This window comes from Notothenia rossii (genome assembly GCF_949606895.1).
Source record: "Notothenia rossii genome assembly, chromosome: 6".
Taxonomy (NCBI): Eukaryota; Metazoa; Chordata; class Actinopteri; order Perciformes; family Nototheniidae; genus Notothenia; species Notothenia rossii.
The window spans coordinates 3,983,363-4,002,595 of NC_136909.1; the positions used below are offsets into that span (position 1 = coordinate 3,983,363).

At 40.3% G+C, this 19,233-nt stretch overlaps 1 protein-coding gene across 3 annotated transcripts in view; it reads right to left on the bottom strand.

The window, feature by feature from the left end:
• Nucleotides 1–19,233, bottom strand: part of LOC307044029 (uncharacterized protein) — a 29,113-nt gene extending 9,880 nt beyond the window's left edge. The window contains exons 1-2 of one of the 3 annotated variants that reach the window (XM_079689046.1): nucleotides 18,377–19,232; nucleotides 7,876–9,347 (exon numbers count right to left, since the gene is read on the bottom strand). In XM_079689046.1, coding sequence (XP_079545172.1) covers nucleotides 8,170–9,347; nucleotides 18,377–18,629 — 1,431 coding nt within the window. In that variant the 5' untranslated portion in view covers nucleotides 18,630–19,232 and the 3' untranslated portion in view covers nucleotides 7,876–8,169. Of the gene's footprint in view, nucleotides 1–1,458; nucleotides 1,956–7,875; nucleotides 9,348–18,376 lie in introns of those variants that run through there. The other 2 variants (XM_079689048.1, XM_079689047.1) reach the window with 2 other exon arrangements.

Sequence of the window (19,233 nt, forward strand, 5' to 3'; positions counted from 1 at the left end):
GAATTTATTGGAGAAAGCCGAATGTGTTGCCCTGACAGGGGATCATTGGACCTCGGTAAGCAATTCAAATTACCTCTGTGTGAAGGCACACTTTATTGACATCTTCTCACTGTTCTCAGGTCAAATATTTATGTGATTAAAAATGAGATTAATTTTGATTAATTAATTACAAAACCTCTAATTAATTAGATACATTTTTTTAATCGAGTCCCGGCCCTAATATATATATATATATATATATATATATATATATATATATATATATATATATATATATATATATATATATATATTTCTCTTAATCATTTCCGGCCTTTCGGCATTCGGCCAACTGGTTCCTATTTTCGGTATCAGTTTCGGCCAAGAATTTCCCATTCGGTGCACCCCTAGTATTAATAATTGTGATTCACTGAACTTACCATTGCTGTTCTTAGCCATCCTACGGTGAAACATGGCCATACTGCGTGCTTTTCGTCGTCCAATCCTTTTCTTAAGGCTTTTGAACCGCCTTTGATGCTGAACCAGCTTTGCGATTACAGCATTCGACGGGTGGCGGCTCCGGATTTGTGTCGAAGGCATAGTTGGCTCAGTTTAACTCAGTTACAAAGCTGAATAACATGAGTACAAACAGCACAACTTCTGTCGACTCCATCTCCATCATGTCTGAGGTCTGAAGGTAAACAGAAGCGTACAGCGGGTGGGCATGGCAATATACGCGAGAAGTTTTTCTTCTTCTTCTCTTGGTTTTTTAGCGGATTGCAAACAACTTTAAGGTGCATACCGCCACCTACTGTACTCGCCGTGAAGTGGTTTGTGGCCTGCCAGTTAAACCCAAAGTAGAAGAAGACGAAGTGACGTCAGCGGCTCATTTGCGTAATCTTCCCTCAAGGAACTTATTCCGGTGTGAACGCGATCTGTACTTAGTGCCCTGGGGTACTAAGTGCACTGGGGTACTAAGTGCCCTGGGGTACTAAGTGCCCTGGGGTACTAAGTGCCCTGGGGTACTAAATGCCGGCACTAAGTACGGCAAAGTACTTGGTGTGAATGCGGCTATTGTCATTTTCGAGCAGCACCCCCTGATGGAGGACAGGGAATCTGCACGTCCACAAGATTAAATGGAAATATAATACAAAACAAAAACAAATGTGTTCGGGCTTGATGTAACAACATTCATAATTAAGTAAAGATAACACCCTTTTCACCCTGGGCAAAATGTCCCACAGACCCAAACAGCGCACAAAGGTTAAAGGTAAGCATATCATATTGTTAAAATGTGCTAAATATATACAACAACAAAAAAAAAGAGGAGTAAAAGTAGCTCACTTTTGAAAGTAGTCCTCATCCTAAAAAAGGTTGGTGACCATACAATCCAGAATACAGAGTCTAAAGTGTTATTAATGTAATAATAAAGTGTTACTGAAGAGTTTAAAGTGTTAATTAAGAGTAAAGGGAACAGACCTGCTCTATGTATCCGAAGCTGAGGCTGTAAAACAGCGTCCAGTAGTTTATGGAGTCTCTCGTTCTCCTCTTTGGAAAGAGACAGCTCCTCCTCGAGCTCTGCTATTGTTTTTTCAAACTGAGCAAATATCTCTTCTTCAGCAGCAGCAGTGAGTCGCTGCTTCTTCAACAACAGCAGCATTTGGACTTTACTCATGTTTACTAGATCACCTTTTCCTGCAAACTCCGTTAAACACACCGTTTCTCTCTCCATCAAACTCTCAATCTGACTAGTGTTGCTAACGTGTTTCCAGCTAGCATGCTAAGCTAGCTCCTATAGTCCGAGGTAAACGCTCCAGAAAAAAGAGCACAGAGTCCATTCAGAGGTTTATCCAGACACACAGATGATGGATCAGTAGTGCTGGAGCTCACACACACTTTCTCAGGAACACAAAGAGAGAGAACCGTAGCGACGAGACGCCTCCTCGATCCAGGTTACAAAGAGCTGGGAACTTCACTTCTTGTTCTTCTTCTCTTGGTTTTTGGCAGATTGCAAACAACTTTAAGGTGCATACCGCCACCTACTGTACATGAGTGTGAATCACCATATAATTCCTATCTTAACTCATGGACGTATATCTATGATCTAATCAAAACATAAAGTAAATAAAACAACAGGCTATAAACAAAACAATCATCCATGATCTATTCTAACCTAATGTTGAATTCTTTTTCCCACCCCAGTAGCTCACTCCCTCTCCTTCTGTTCCCAGAATACCAACCACACTCCACTCCCTCTCTGCCTCTAAAACGTTATCCTTTAGTTTTTCTCAGGTGTCACAATGTAATAAGATATGATCTACATGTTCTTTAACTCCAGAGTCACTTTTCCCCATGACATACAGCGTACCATTCAATGCTCTGTGATTTAGTCTGAGTCTAACTATCATGATTTCCTCCCTTCTGTTTCTTTCTTTATAAATATTAATTGTGATTGTCTTTTGAATTTTATGATACTCTTTGCCTTTCTGGTCTTTCTCCCACCTTTTCTGCCAGATCTCCATCCCTTTTTGTTAATTACTGCTTTTCCTTCTCCTTTTCCAAGTTGAACTGGTAATGTTATTTCCTTTCGTAGTACACTTTTTGCTAATTTATCAGCACACTCGTTCCCTTCCACCCCCTCATGTGCAGGCACCCAGCAGAACTGAAGATCTGTACCGCCTCTGTGAAGTCTTAACAGGCTATGATTCAGTTCTATGAGAAAGTCTTCTCTAACAGTTGTTGTTGACTGTATGCTTTTGTATATGGACAATGAATCTGTGCATATCACCACCCTATCAGGTCTGACCTCTTCAACTCACTGTAATCCTATTATTACTGCCAGCATTTCTGCCGCGTACACTGATAATTGATCAGACGCTCTTTTTGAGATTGATAGTTTACAGTCTGGGATGTATATACCAACTCCAACACACTCTTCCTTGTTCTTAGTACCATCTGTGTATATTTTGAGGTAATTGTGATCATTATTCCTGAGGTACATACTTGTTTTGAATCCTACTTCATTTATTTGCCACTCTCTTTTCTTTTCTACAATATTTACTATTGGAAAAAGCCATGGGGGAACACTGCTGCATGGATTTGATGGTGAGAACTCTGAATCATGCATGCCATATGTCCTTATTTTTCCTTTACAAATCCACGCCCCTGGAACTTGGAATATTCCCAGCAATCCTGTAATGTTTTGTTTGTAATATTTTCTTCCCCACTTCCTTTTAACCTGACCCAATAAGCAAGAGCAATTGTATCTCTTATTAGCTCCAATTGAGTCTCTCCTGCTTCAACTAGTATTGCATTAATAGGGGTTGACTTAATTGCACCTATACACAACCGTAACGCTTTATATTGTAAATCTATCAATTTTTTGTAATGGCGTTTTTGCTGCTGCTAAATATATTATACACCCGTAATCCAGTGTTGCCCTCATAATTGCCCTATAGATTTCAATTAATGCCTGTTTGTCTGCTCCCCAGTCACATCCAGCCACCGCTCTTAATAGGTTCAAAACTTTTTGGGATTTCGTTTCCCAATGTTTAATAGAGTTTTCCATGTACATTTACTATTTAACCATAGCCCCAGATATTTAAATTTGTTGAACTCATTCATCGGCTTTCCATAATGTAAGCTTCTCAGTCTCCATCTTGCGTTTATTAGTCAATTTCATGAATTTTCATGAAGCAAGATTTGCTTGCTGACAGCTTGAAACCCCAGTTCAATCAGAAGAGACGGTTTTGATGTAAGAATACATGTTTATTGCCAGGAATACACAAATGAATGTAATGGAGTTTTGGTGATTAGGCCCCTTTGTGCAGGTGTATCATTCGGGAGGGGAGAACCGATCCGATGAAACCCCCCGGGGTCTAGACACTGGTGGTGGTGAATGGATAGTTGGGTTTGGTCTGAAGGGGAGTGGCTTAGCTTGACCCTGGTGGTGGTGAATTAATAGTTGGGGTCGGTCTGAAGGGGAGGGGCTAGCTTGACCCTGGTGGTGGTGAATGGATAGTTAGGGTCGGTCTGAAGGGGAGGGGCTTAGCTTGACCCTGGATTCAGAGGGACAGGATGTGAAAAGGGGTGGAGGAGGGTTGTGTTGACTCACCTGAATGACAGCTGTCAGAGGGGAGAGCAGATTTAAAAGGTTTAGCGGAGCACTATGATAGGCTTGTGAGAATAGAGCGACGTGATTGGTTAAGCTGGGGACTGACGCCCCCTATCACTTATTGAGAGGAGAGAGAGTAGTAACATGGAAATAGTGAATGAATGAGTAAAGAAGGTCTTCCTGGTTGAACTTACGCTGAGCTTCATTTGTATGACCACTTCTCCACTTTCTTAATAGCTTTGCATATCTTCTCAAACACATGTGGAACATTTCTTACCCTTTATCCATATGGCCCCGTCATCTGCATACAGCGCATATTTTATGCATCCGTCCAAATAACTGAATATGTCATTTATCATAATGTTAAATAATATTTGGCTGATTGAACTGATCATGTTGTATACTGAACTCTTTTGAAAGCTTTGCCCCTACTTGAACTTTGAATTTCATGTCTGATCAAAAAGCCTCGTTGCTTACTCTTAACAAAGCATCTATTGTGGATCTTCCTTTATGAAAACCACTCAATTACTCAGAAACCCTCTCTGTTCCAACCACACTCCACTCCCTCTCTGCCTCTAAAACGTTATCCTTTAGTTTTTCTCAGGTGTCACAATGTAATAAGATATGATCTACATGTTCTTTAACTCCAGAGTCACTTTTCCCCATGACATACAGCGTACCATTCAATGCTCTGTGATTTAGTCTGAGTCTAACTATCATGATTTCCTCCCTTCTGTTTCTTTCTTTATAAATATTAATTGTGATTGTCTTTTGAATTTTATGATACTCTTTGCCTTTCTGGTCTTTCTCCCACCTTTTCTGCCAGATCTCCATCCCTTGTTCTTAATTACTGCTTTTCCTTCTCCTTTTCCAAGTTGAACTGGTAATGTTATTTCCTTTCGTAGTACACTTTTTGCTAATTTATCAGCACACTCGTTCCCTTTCACCCCCTCATGCACACTCGTTCCCTTCCACTCCCTCATGTGCAGGCACCCAGCAGAACTGAAGATCTGTACCGCCTCTGTGAAGTCTTAACAGGCTATGATTAAGTTATATGAGAATGTCTTCTCTGACAGTTGTTGTTGACTGTATGCTTTTGTATATGGACAATGAATCTGTGCATATCACCACCCTATCTGGTCTGACCTCTTCAACCCACTGTAATCCTATTATTACTGCCAGCATTTCTGCTGTATACACTGATCATTGATCAGACGCTCTTTTTGAGATTGATAGTTTACAGTCTGGGATGTATATACCAACTCCAACACACTCTTCCTTGTTCTTAGTACCATCTGTGTATATTTTGAGGTAATTGTGATAATTATTCCTGAGGTACATACTTGTTTTGAATCCTACTTCATTTATTTGCCACTCTTTTCTTTTCTACAATATTTACTATTGGAAAAAGCCATGGGGGTACACTACTGCATGGATTTGATGGTGAGAACTCTGAATCATGCATGCCATATGTCCTTATTTTTCCTTTACAAATCCACGCCCCTGGAACTTGGAATATTCCCAGCAATCCTGTAGTGTTTTGTTTGTAATATTTTCTTCCCCACTTCCTTTTAACCTGACCCAATAAGCAAGAGCAATTGTATCTCTTATTAGCTCCAATTGAGTCTCTCCTGCTTCAACTAGTATTGCATTAATAGGGGTTGACTTAATTGCATTAAGTAAAAGTACTCAGATCTTGTACTTGAGTAAAAGTAGAAGTAACAAAAGTAGACGTACTCAGACCTTGTACTTGAGTAAAAGTAGAAATACTCAGATCTTGTACTCCAGTAAAAGTAGAAGTACCAGAGTGTAGGAATACTCCTTTACAGTAAAAGTCCTGCATTCAAGATGTTACTGAAGTAAAAGTACAAAAGTAATGGCATCAAAATATAATTAAAGTTCCAAAAGTAAAAGTACTCAATATGCAGATCGACCCATTTCAGAATAATATATGTTATATGTTTTGATTATAATCAGTGATGCATTCATGTGTTTATCACATTTAAATGCTGGACTTATTTGTATTGTGTTGATCATTTCTACACACTGTGGTATTACTATTTTTATTTAAGTTAAAGTGCTGAATACTTTGTCCTTAAGTCATCAAATGATACTTATATTTGTAAAAGTAAAAGTACCTGAAAAACGTAATATTCAGAAAAATGTATGTTATATTTTAAAACTATAAATCTGAATCCTTTAATGCTCAAATGTTGCCTCTGATAAATAGGAAGCAAGTGTACCTTTATATACTGCAGGGTAGCTTGTACATTTCTCATAGGGACCAATAAAGCTCTATAATTATACATGAACAACTATTTGATTATAAGTATAAAGTAGCAGGAAAAGTAAATACTCAAGTAAATGACCTAAAAATGGTTCAGTAACTGAGTAAATGTACTTAGTTACTATCCACCACCACTGCTTTAGGATATAAGCAGCTGTTATGAAATTGTTCAGTAGGTGTCATGAAGTGCACGTGATATATATTTATAAATGGGGAAGAATACAAAGAGGGAAGAAGCCCGTCACACACACACAGTTTTTTTTTTATACCTTTCATTTTCTTGAAACTAAGGCAAAGCACATTTCAGCATCAAAGAGTACAAGTTATTTTCTCTAGACAAAATGTCAACAAAAAACATTGCACAGTTTTAAGAATAATATACTGAAATCAAAAGCTTAAGAAATCAAACAGCTTATTCTTAAGATAAGCACAAAATAAAATGTCCACAAAGGGAAACAGCATGTGGGACGTTCATTCCTTAAGAAAAGGGCACTGTGTTGATTTAAAATGGCATAACGGGTGCGATAAAACAAACAGATCTTCTTTGAATAGTGGAATTAATAATATGTATGAACTTACTGCAGTGGTTCTCAACATTTTTCTTTCAGGCCCCCCCAAAGGAGAAAAAAAAAAGTCGGGCCCCCCTAACACAATTCAGGCTCAGTGGCGGCGCCAGAGATTTCTTTTGGGGGTGCTGTGGGGTAGCTTGACGTTTCATAGAGGGTGCTCAAACATTTAGGGTTTCCGATTAATGTACCGGTCGCTACAGTGGAATTTTCTACTGCAACAATCCCCACGCGCACACACAGTGTACCCATGACTGTTACAATGAATGCTCGATAATCAGCTCACGGCATATAAGTGTAAGCAGGGGTAAAGTGCTATTTTTATAGGTGGTGTGTGGACATCACATAGGGGGTTCCGGGGGAAAGCTCCCCCGGGAAGATTTATTTTTAAATATTGAAGTTAAAAGCATCAATCTGGTGCACTTTGAGAGCAAAATTAAGAGATCTATGGATAGATCTCTCAACACCCATTTGAAATAGAAATCTAAACAGATTTACTTTTTCTTTATGGATATTTTACAAATCACCCTTTTAAACTTTATTCTTGTTTTACTGTAATTTAGTATTATAGTAGTCCTTTAGCTCACTGAGTCTCTCAGTCTGACAGGAGAGGACTCTCCTCCACTTCGTTGTTGAAAAAACTCCTTATATCCATTAGCGTAGCTCGCTAGCACCAGAAGTCTGTCTCTCTCTCTCTCTCAAAATGGCTCCACACACACACACACACACACACACACACACACACACACACACACACACACACACACACACACACACACACACACACACACACACACACACACACACACACACACACACACACACACACACACACACACACACACACACACACACACACACACACACACACACACACACACACACACACACACACACACACACACACACACACACACACACACATTATTTTCAAATGATGGTTTTTAACTTTTTTTTGAGAACAATTTTTTTTCAGCCCGGAAAATCTTCAATGTTGATTGACACTTCAGTAATAGCCTATCAGATAGCGCTGTGTGCGGGACATTGCTCGTGAACACAGAGTGGTGACTGCAGCCAGAGAAACGGCCGCATCAGAGCCAAAGTTTAACGGCAATTGGATAAAGAAAATGCAGATACAGATCATCTGTAAAATGCAGAATATCGGCCTCGATAATCGGCCAGGTCGATAATAGGTCAACCCCTAGTGTGAACTGTCATCAGACTTATTGATTCTCCTCTCCATCAGCTTCTGTTTCCATGTGTTCAGCTGAGCTGCTGATTGGAGGCTCTGCCTCTCCGTTATCCTCAGTTTGAATTTCTTTAAGCCACGAGGACTGCGGATCAACACACTTGTGTCTTTTTAAATTACTACGCCATTTAAATCTTTTGTCACAAAAATTGCAGCTGTATATTTCCTCTCCTGTGTGGACTCTCATGTGTTCCTTTAAATGTCCACTCTGTGAAAAAGCTTTCTTGCAGACTGAGCAGCTGTGTGGTTTCTCTCCTGTGTGGAGTCTCATGTGTCCATTTACATTTCTTTTCGCTGCAAAAGATTTATCACAAACCGAACAGCTGTATGGTTTCTCTCCTGTGTGGATTCTCATGTGTGCCTTTATATGTCCACTCTGTGAAAAAGATTTCTCACAAATTGAGCAGTTGAATGGTTTCTCTCCTGTGTGGATTCTCATGTGTTCCTTTACATTTCTATTGTGTGTAAAAGCTTTCTTACAGACTGAGCAGCTGTGTCGTTTCTCTCCTGTGTGGATTATCATGTGTGCCTTTAAATTTCCACTCTGTGAAAAAGCTTTCTTACAGACTGAGCAGCTGAATGGTTTCTTTCCAGCACTACGTCGTGGATCACTGAAAGATTCTTGTCTATTTTTCAGTGAATTTGAGCCTGACGCAGGTTCTCTGGTCTCCTTCCAATCAGCACTGTCTTCAGTGTCAGGTTCAGAAGAGTCTCCAGTGTCATTTTCAGAAGAGTCTCCAGTGTCAGGTTCATAAAAGTCTCCAGTTTCAGGTTCAGAAGAGTCTCCAGTGTCGTCCTCAGTCTTTGGTTGAAAACTGCTCTCTGGATCTGAGTTCCTGGCTGGTTCTGGTCCTCGACAGTCATCTCCATCAGCTTCTGTTTCCATGTGTTCAGTTTGTCTTTGATGAGGCTGTGAGGGCTGAGGTTTCTCTTCATCATATTCACTCTTCACAGGGTCAGGAGTGAAAGTGGACTTGGTGATATCAGCCTCCTCCAGCTCCTGAAGCTGCTCTCCCTCCTGACTGATCCTGAGTTCCTCCTGTTCCTGCTTAATGTGTGGGGGGGGCTCTGGGTCCTCCTGGTAAAGACTGGAGCTCCACTCCTGCTGGTCAGGGAGAACCTCTTCTTTAACCACCACCAGCAGCTGGATGTCTGCAGGAAACAGGAAACACACAGTCAGAAAAAACTGTAAGTATTAGCATTTAAAAAGCTAATCACCATTAAAATGGGAGACATTTTGCAGCCCTAATGAATGCCTTTGTTTTTATATTATCTATCTTATTCCTGTATTTGTGTTGGCTCAATTCACCTTATATAGCCCAGCCCCTTCCCACTTCCAGTTAAAAATGAAAAAGTTTTTTTTCTTCTGGTTTAGCACTTGCTGCAATGTAAACAATGAATTGTATTTGGGATCGTTCACAGATACACTACGCCTACAGTATAGAATGAAAATACTCTGTTACAAATTAAAATCCTGCATTCAAACCTTATTTAAGTAAAAGTATGCAAGTATCATCAGAACATTTTTACAGCACCTTCTTATGTAACAGTAATGATGGTGCAGTAAAATGTTCCCTGTCAGAGTTTAATTTATGATGTTTCTTGATTATTTTTGTATGTTGCATTTTACTGCTGTACATGTTCAAAGTTGCACTTGTATAAATGATTATAGATGAGGGAACCTGCAAAATATTAAAATATGTATGTTTTTTTATACACAGTACCAGTCAAAAGTTTGGACACACCTTCTCATTCAATGGTTTTTCTTTATTTTAACTTGTTCCTACTTTGTATATTAATACTGAAGACATCAAAACTATGAAAGAACACATATGGAATTATCTAGTTAACAAAAAAGTACAAAAATCGAGAATATGATTTTTATTTTAGATTCTCCAAAGTAGTCCCCTTTTGCCTTGATGGCAGCTTTGCATCCTCTTGGCTTCTCTCAGTCAGCTTCATGAGGTAGACACCTGGAATGGTTTTCAATTAACACGTGAGCCTTGTCAAGAGTCAATGTGTGGAATGACTTGCCTTCTTAATGTGTTTGAGGTAGAGTTAGTGCACAATGGAAAGCCCTATTTGACTGCTGTTGTAATCCATATTATGGCAAGAACCACTCAACTCAGTAAAGAGAAACGACCGTCCATCATCACTTTAACCTCTTAAGCCCCACGGACCCGCCGAAGGGGCCGAAACCACAACATCTGCAAGCAACAGTGTCTGAGGGCTTCTTAAGATTGAATAAACTATGAATGTTTTATATCCACGTAACGGGAAGAAACTCAGCTAAGTGATGATTTTTTTTTTTTTGTTGCAAAAAACACAAGGCTAACAATGAGCATCTGAATTAGCCCTGTACGAAAAGATCTTAAGGCCGTTAGCACAGAACTCTAGCTATACCGATCGATATACTTATTGGATCTGCACAAACAAGCTCAGATAACATCCTGAGAGTCCGAGATCAGAACTCGTGACAGGGGAAGCAAATACAGACAACACACAACGTAGCTTTAGGTAACAAAACACGGAGATATGCTTAGCTGTTATTCTGATCAAAGGTCCTGTTCAATGGCATTAAAACGAGAAAAAACGCGCCTGAAGGTTAATCCATAGGTTAATACAATTTGTCTGTCACTTTGAAAAAATTATTGATAATCCATAATTCAATTTTTATGCAAAAATCGGAGAAGAAAAATTAGCTGGTAATGGTAGCCACCAGAGGTTAGCGCAGCTTCCGGCTTTTGTTACACGTCACTCTCACTCCTTATTTTGTAACCTGTGTGTGTATGTGGAACTTTCCCTTGATTCTATTGGCTCTAGCGGTTAAAAAGAGATGTCAATCATCAAAATCGACAAAGGGGGGCCAGAGATAGGTCAAATCCACCCAAATGACCCCAGAAGTGTTTTTTTTTTGCTAAACCTCTCTAAAAAAGGTCAAATGTCACTTGTTTTGCATCAATCTTTATACAGGGTACTTATATGTATAAGTAAAAAGGAATTTTTGGACGGACACTATAACTTACAGTTGTTTATTATGTCCAATCTGAATTCTTTTTAAATAAAAAACATCTATATTGATTCTGACTTTTCTACATCCAACTCACAGGTTAATCATTACTTTGAGAAAAAAGATTATTAATTTTCCCCTTTTAAAAGGGAAGATATGGTCATTTGTTCTGGGAATGTCATTTTCGAGCCTGAGACCTGAAAAACAGGCTTGGGGCCTTAAGAAATGAAGGCCAGTCGATCCGGAAAATGTCAAGAACTTTGAATGTATCCTCAAGTGCATTACATTACATTACATTTCACTTGTTAGACGCTTTTATCCAAAGCGACTTACATACATTCAGTACTGTGGGCAATACCCACAGGAGCAATTTAGGGACACAACGACATGCTGACTGCAGTGGGACTCGAACGTGCTACCCCCTGATTCAAAGTTCAGCGCGCTATCCACTGAGCCACAGCCTTGCACAAGTGCAGTCGCAAAAAATATTGAATGCTATGATGAAACTGGCTCTCATGAGGACCCCCCCCCGGAAAGGAAGAGCAGGAGTTACATCTGCTACAGAGGATAAATACAGGTGCATCTCAATGAATTAGAATATCGTGGAAAATTAATTCAATTCAAAAAGTGAAACTCATATATGATATGGGTTCATTACACACAGTGAACTATTTCAAGGCTTTATTTGTTTCAATCTTGATTGTTATGGTTTACAGCTAATGAAAACCCCCAAAATCAGTATCTTTGAAAATTTGAATATTGTGAAAAAGTTCAATATTGTAGACTCACGGTGTCACACTCTAATTAGCTAAGGTTTCCTGAGCCTTTACATGGTCTCTCAATCTGGTTCAGAAGGCTTCACAATCATGAGGAAGACTGCTGACCTGACAGTTATCCAGAAGACAGTCATTGACACCCTCCACAAGGAGTGTAAGCCTCAAAAGGTCATTGCTAAAGAAGCTCATCCAGAATGCAGCGGCTTGTCTGGTCTTCAACCTTCCAACATTTTCCCACACCACGCCGCTCCTCCGCTCACTTCACTGGTTTCCGGTAACTGCTAGAATCCACTTCAAGACAATGGTACTTGCGTACCATGCTGTGAATGGATCTGGCCCTTCCTACATCCAGGACATGGTTAAACTGTACACCCCAGCATGTGCACTCCACTCTGCATCAGCCAAACAGCTCGCTGCACCCGCACTGCGAGGGGGGACCCAAGTTCCCATCAGCAAAAACACGTGGGTTTGCTATCCTGGCTCCAAAATGGTTGAATGAGCTCCCCATTGAAATCAGGACAGCAGAAAGCCTACACATCTTCCGGCGTAGACTGAAAACTCATCTCTTTAGACTCCACTTCCAGAGATAGAATTATTAACAAAGCACTTATATAATAATAAAAGGACTGGCTTATCTAAAGCCAGTTGAATAGCACTTAAAATGTTTGGGCTCTATGAAAACTGATGTACTTATATGATTCTGTTTTCTTCAAGTTTGTATCTTCCTGGTTGAATGCACTTATTGTAAGTCGCTTTGGATAAAAGCGTCAGCTAAATGCAATGTAATGTAATGTAAAAGCTGGCTGTTCACAGAGTGCTGTATCCAAGCATATTCATAGAAAGTTGAGTGGAAGGAAAAAGTGTGGTAGGAAAAGGTGCACAAGCAACAGGGATAACCGCAGACCTAGGAGGATTGTCAAGCAAAGGCCATTCAAACATTTGGGGGAGCTTCACAAGGAGTGGACTGAGGCTCGAGTAAGTGCATCAAGGGCCACTACGCATCACCACAAAGACATATCCAGGACGTGGGCTACAACTGAGCCTTCCTCGTGCCAAGCCACTCCTGAACCAGACACAACGTCAGAAGTGTCTTACCTTGGCTAAGGAGAAAAATAAATGGTCTATTGCTCAGTGGTCCAAAGTCCTCTTTTCAGATGAAAGTAAATGTTGCATTTTATTTGGAAATCAAGGTCCCAGAGTCTGGGGGAAGAGTGGAGAGGCACACAATTCATGTTGCTTTTCAGTGTGAAGTTTCGACAGTCAGTGATGATTTGGGGAGCCATGTCATCTGCTGGTGTTGGTCCACTGTGTTTTCTCAAGTCCAAAGTCAACGCAGTCTACCAAGACATTTTAGAGCACTTAATGCTTACTTCTTCTGACAAGCTTTATGGAGATGCTGATTTCATTTTCCAGCAGGACTTGGCACCTGCCCACACTGCCAAAAGTACTAAGACCTGGTTTAGTGACCATGGAATTACTGTCCTTGATTGGCCTGCAAACTGGCCTGACCTGAACCCTATAGAGAATATATGGGGTATTGTCAAAAGGAAGATAAGAGACACGAGAGCCAACAATGCAGACGAGCTGAAGGCCGCTATCAAAGCACCCTGGACTTCCATCACACCTCAGCAGAGCCACAGGCTGATCGCCTCCATGCCACGCTGCATTGATGCAGTAATTCATGCAAAAAGAGGCCCAACCAAGTACTGAGTGCATACACATGAACATACTTTTCAGAAGGGAGACATTTCTGTATTAAAAATACTTTATTTTTGTATTGGTCTTATGAAATATTCAAATGTTCTGAGATACTGATTTTGGGGTTTTCATTAGCTGCAAGCCGTAATCATCAAGATTAAAACAAATAAAGCCTTGAAATATTTCACTTTGGGTGTAATGAATCCATGTAATACATGACTTTCACTTCATGAATTGAATTAATTAAATAAATTAACTTTTCCAAAACTTTCAAATGTATTGAGATGCACCTGTACATCAGAGTTACCAGCCTCAGAACCCGCAAATTAAAACACCTCAGATTAGAGCCCACATAAATGATCACAGAGCTCAAGGAGCAGACAATCTTAACATCCACTGTTCAGAGGGGACTGCGTGAATAAGGCTTGTGTGACAGTCAGACAGTGGCCGTTTCTCAATGTCGAGTAGACCTGCTGCAGAGCCACTATTTCAAGTATACTACGTCATCGAGTGGCGCCGAAGGACTGTTTAAATGCATGTTAAATGCCCAGCATTCGGCGCCACTCGATGACTTACTATACTTGAAATAGTGGCTCTGCAGCAGGTATACTCGACATTGAGAAACAGCCTGTGAATACTTTACAGAGGCCGCTGCCGTGTGAGCTAACCCGGAACAAACGGGAGAATAAACTCCCGTGGAAGAGCAGCACTGCAGCGGTCGGTAAATGCAGCTGAAACACATTAATAAACATTAATAAACACATTAATACACATTAACCTGTTAAGCCCCGAGCCTGTTTTTCAAGTCTCAGGCTCGAAAATGACATTCCCAGAACAAATGACCATAACTGCAAAATTAATAATCTTTTTTCTCAAAGCAATGATAAACCTGTGAGTTGGATGTAGAAAAGTCAGAATCAATATAGATTTATTTTTATTTTAAAGTAAATTATTTAAATGATTGTGTTCGTCCAAAAAGAACACATTACTTATAGTGAAAACCAACATATAAAAAGTACCCTGTATCAAGATTGATGCAAAACAAGTGAAATTTGACCTTTTTAGAGAGATTTAGTACAAAAACAAACACTTCCGGGGTCATTTGGGTGGATTTGACCTATCTCTGGCCCCCTTTGGTCGATTTTGATGATTGACATCTCTTTTTAACCGCGAAAGCCAATGGAATCGAGGGAAAGTTCCACACACACACACAGGTTACCAAATAAGGAGTGAGAGTGACGTGTAGCAAAAACCAGAAGCTGCGCTAACCTCTGGTGTCTGCCATTAGCAGCCAATATTTATTCTCCGATTTTTGCATACAAATTGAATTATGGATTATCAATAATTTTTTCAAAGTGACAGACACATTGGATTAACCTATGGATTAACCTTCAGCCACGTTTTTTCTCGTTTTAATGCCATTGAACACAACTTTTGATCAGAATAACAGCTAAAAGGTGAGCATATCTCCGTGTTTTGCTACCTAAAGCTACGTTGTGAGTTGTCTGCATTTTCTTCCCCTGTCGCGAGTTCTAATCACTCAGGGATGATATTTATATTTCTAAAATCTGTGGAATCTCAGGATGTTAGTTAAGCGTGTTTTTTTTGTAATCAAAAGAATCAACCCTATGCATAAACAAGACCTAAATCATAGCGAACTCTATCTACTTAGTACAACTCTATATCTATCCAACACCCCTCCTCCCCCCACCCCCACAATGAATATCGACCAATCACGTTCTTTTGAGATTTGCGGGACCAGCGTTGCAGTCGGGAAGAAAAGTAATGTGGCACCTCCCCGCTTCATAAGTAGTTTGACCGTGATTTTCCTTCTGGCAGATTCTACACAACACACCAGTCCCATTGTTGTATCTTGTGATCAATAATTGTATGTTCACATCATAGGAGTAAGTTAACTGGTTTTACTTCGGTAACATGCTGCTGGGACTTCCTCGTGGGAGCATGTACAACAGGTTCTTTTAATACCAAGAGTGAGTTTGCCCCCTGCTGGACAAATGCAATAACATGTAATAATAACACAACGTAAGATACCACACCCATTGAACAGCCTTAGTCATGCCAGCCTATACTGCACATGAGGGGCAGAGTTTTACTTGCATATACAGTGGGGCAAAAAAGTGGGGGGCAACAAAGTATTTAGTCAGCCACCAATTGTGCAAGTTCTCCCACTTAAAAAGATGAGAGGCCTGTAATTTTCATCCTAGGTATACCTCAACTATGAGAGACAAAATGAGAAGAAAAAAAATTCAGGAAATCACATTGTCTGATTTTTAAAGAATTTATTTGCAAATTATGGTGGAAAATAAGTATTTGGTCAATAACAAACAAACAAGATTTCTGGCTCTCACAGACCTTTAAGAGCCTTCTCTGTCCTCCACTCGTTAACTGTATTAATGGCACCTGTTTGAACTCGTTATCAGTATAAAAGACACCTGTCCACAACCTCAAACAGTCACACTCCAAACTCCACTATGGCCAAGACCAAAGAGCTGTCAAAGGACACCAGAAAATAAATTGTAGACCTGCACCAGGCTGGGAAGACTGAATCTGCAATAGGTAAGCAGCTTGGTGTGAAGAAATCAACTGTGGGAGCAATTATTAGAAAATGGAAGACATACAAGACCACTGATAATCTCCCTCGATCTGGGGCTCCACGCAAGATCTCACCCCGTGGGGTCAAAATGATCACAAGAACGGTGAGCAAAGATCCCAGAACCACACGGGGGGACCTAGTCAATGACCTGCAGAGAGCTGGGACCAAAGTAACAAAGGCTACCATCAGTAACACGCTACGCCGCCAGGGACTCAAATCCTGCAGTGCCAGACGTGTCCCCCTGCTTAAGCCAGTACATGTCCAGGCCCGTCTGAAGTTTGCTAGAGAGCATTTAGATGATCCAGAAGAGGATTGGGAGAATGTCATATGGTCAGATGAAACCAAAATAGAACGTTTTGGTAAAAACTCAACTAGACGTGTTTGGAGGAGAAAGAATGCTGAGTTGCATCCAAAGAACACCTACTGTGAAACATGGGGGGGGGAACATCATGCTTTGGGGCTGTTGTTCTGCAAAGGGACCAGGACGACTGATCCGTGTAAAGGAAAGAATGAATGGGGCCATGCATCGTGAGATTTTGAGTGACAACCTCCTTCCATCAGCAAGGGCATTGAAGATGAAACGTGGCTGGGTCTTTCAGCATGACAATGATCCCAAACACACCGCCCGGGCAACGAAGGAGTGGCTTCGTAAGAAGCATTTCAAGGTCCTGGAGGGGCCTAGCCAGTCTCCAGATCTCAACCCCATAGAAAATCTTTGGAGGGAGTTGAAAGTCTGTGTTGCCCAGCGACAGCCCCAAAACATCACTGCTCTAGAGGAGATCTGCATGGAGGAATGGGCCAAAATACCAGCAACAGTGAAAACCTTGTGCAGACTTACAGAAAACGTTTGACCTCTGTCAGTGCCAACAAAGGGTATATAACAAAGTATTGAGATGAACTTTTGTTATTGACCAAATACTTATTTTCCACCATAATTTGCAAATAGATTATTTAATGTGATTTTCTGGATTTCTTTTTCTCATTTTGTCTCTCATAGTAACGAGTTCAAACAGGTGCCATTAATACAGTTAACAAGTGGAGGACAGAGAAGGCTCTTAAAGGTCTGTGAGAGCCAGAAATCTTGTTTGTTTGTTATTGACCAAATACTTATTTTCCACCATAATTTGCAAATAAATTCTTTAAAAATCAGACAATGTGATTTCCTGAATTTTTTTTCTTCTCATTTTGTCTCTCATAGTTGAGGTATACCTAGGATGAAAATTACAGGCCTCTCATCTTTTTAAGTGGGATAACTTGCACAATTGGTGGCTGACTAAATACTTTGTTGCCCCACTTTATATCTATTCCACTTGACGCACACACACGCATGGCGTAATCTCCACTGGGGACAGGGGGGACATGTTTTTCAACGCAAGCCGTCATCGCCACGGAGGAGCACACAGCCTCTGTGAGCGAGCGAGACAGAGAGAGCGAGAGAGCTAGGGAGGGTGGGAGAGCGAGTGAGAGAGCTAGAGAGAGCACACCTTTATCTATTTAATAGATAAAGTAAGAAGTCATTCCAATGTGTACTATAGGATGGTAAAAAAAACAAAAAACAGTTTAAAAGAAGAGTGATTAGTAAAATATGCATAAATAAAAAGAAAGAATGCTAACTAGGTAACATAAGATAAGAATAAACAAGTTAAATGATTTGTTATTGGTTGTGATCACATTCTAAAGATTTTTGGATTATTGAAAAGTATACAGCCCCCTTTAATATGAGTGTTGAGAGCTGTATCCAGTCCACAAGAGGAGGTTAGGCCCCCTCTAGAGGAGGTGAAGACCCCCCTAGAGGATGTGAGCCCCCCCCCAAACAAAGCAGGTTAACATAATTAAATTGAATACATTTTCTTAAACAGCACACAAAGGTTAAAGGTAAGCATATCATATTGTTAAAATGTGCTAAATATATACAACAACAAAAAAAAGAGGAGTAAAAGTAGCTCACTTTTGAAAGTAGTCCTCATCCTAAAAAAGGTTGGTGACCATACAATACAGAATACAGAGTCTAAAGTGTTATTAATGTGATAATAAAGTGTTACTGAAAAGTTTAAAGTGTGAATGAAGAGTAAAGCGAACAGACCTGCTCTGTGTATCCGAAGCTGAGGCTGTAAAACAGCGTCCAGTAGTTTCTGGAGTCTCTTGTTCTCCTCTTTGGAAAGAGACAGCTCCTCCTCGAGCTCTACTATCGTTTGTTCAAACAGAGCAAATATCTCTTCTTCAGCAGCAGCAGTGAGTCGCTGCTTCTTCAACGACAGCAGCATTTGGACTTTACTCATGTTTACTAGATCACCTTTTCCTGCAAACTCCGTTAAACACACCGTTTCTCTCTCCATCAAACTCTCAATCTGACTAGTGTTGCTAACGTGTTTCCAGCTAGCATGCTAAGCTAGCTCCTATAGTCCGAGGTAAACGCTCCGGAAAAAAGAGCACAGAGTCCATTCAGAGGTTTATCCAGCCACACAGATGGTGGATCAGTAGTGCTGGAGCTCACACACACTTTATCGGGAACACAGAGAGAGAGAACCGTAGCGACGAGAGGCCTCCTCGATCCAGGTTAGAAAGAGCTTCTTCTTCTCTTGTTTAATGGCAGATCGCAAATTACTTTTAGTTGCATACCGCCACCTACTGTACATGAGTATGAATCATCATATCATTCCAACTCTTTAACCTATGATCTAATACAAATAAATAAATAAATCAACAAAAACATAAAATAAATAAAACAAAAATAAAAATCTATGTTCTTTCCTGACCTAATGTTAAATTATTTTTCCTACCCCAGATTCCCTCAGAAAGGTAAACAGTGCCTTCCTGGTAGCTCTTACTCCCTCTCGTTTTGTTCCCAAAACACCAACCATAATCCACTCCCTCTCTGCCTCTAAAACTGTATCTTTTAGTTTTTCTCTTTCAGCTTTATAGATGTCACAATGTAATAAG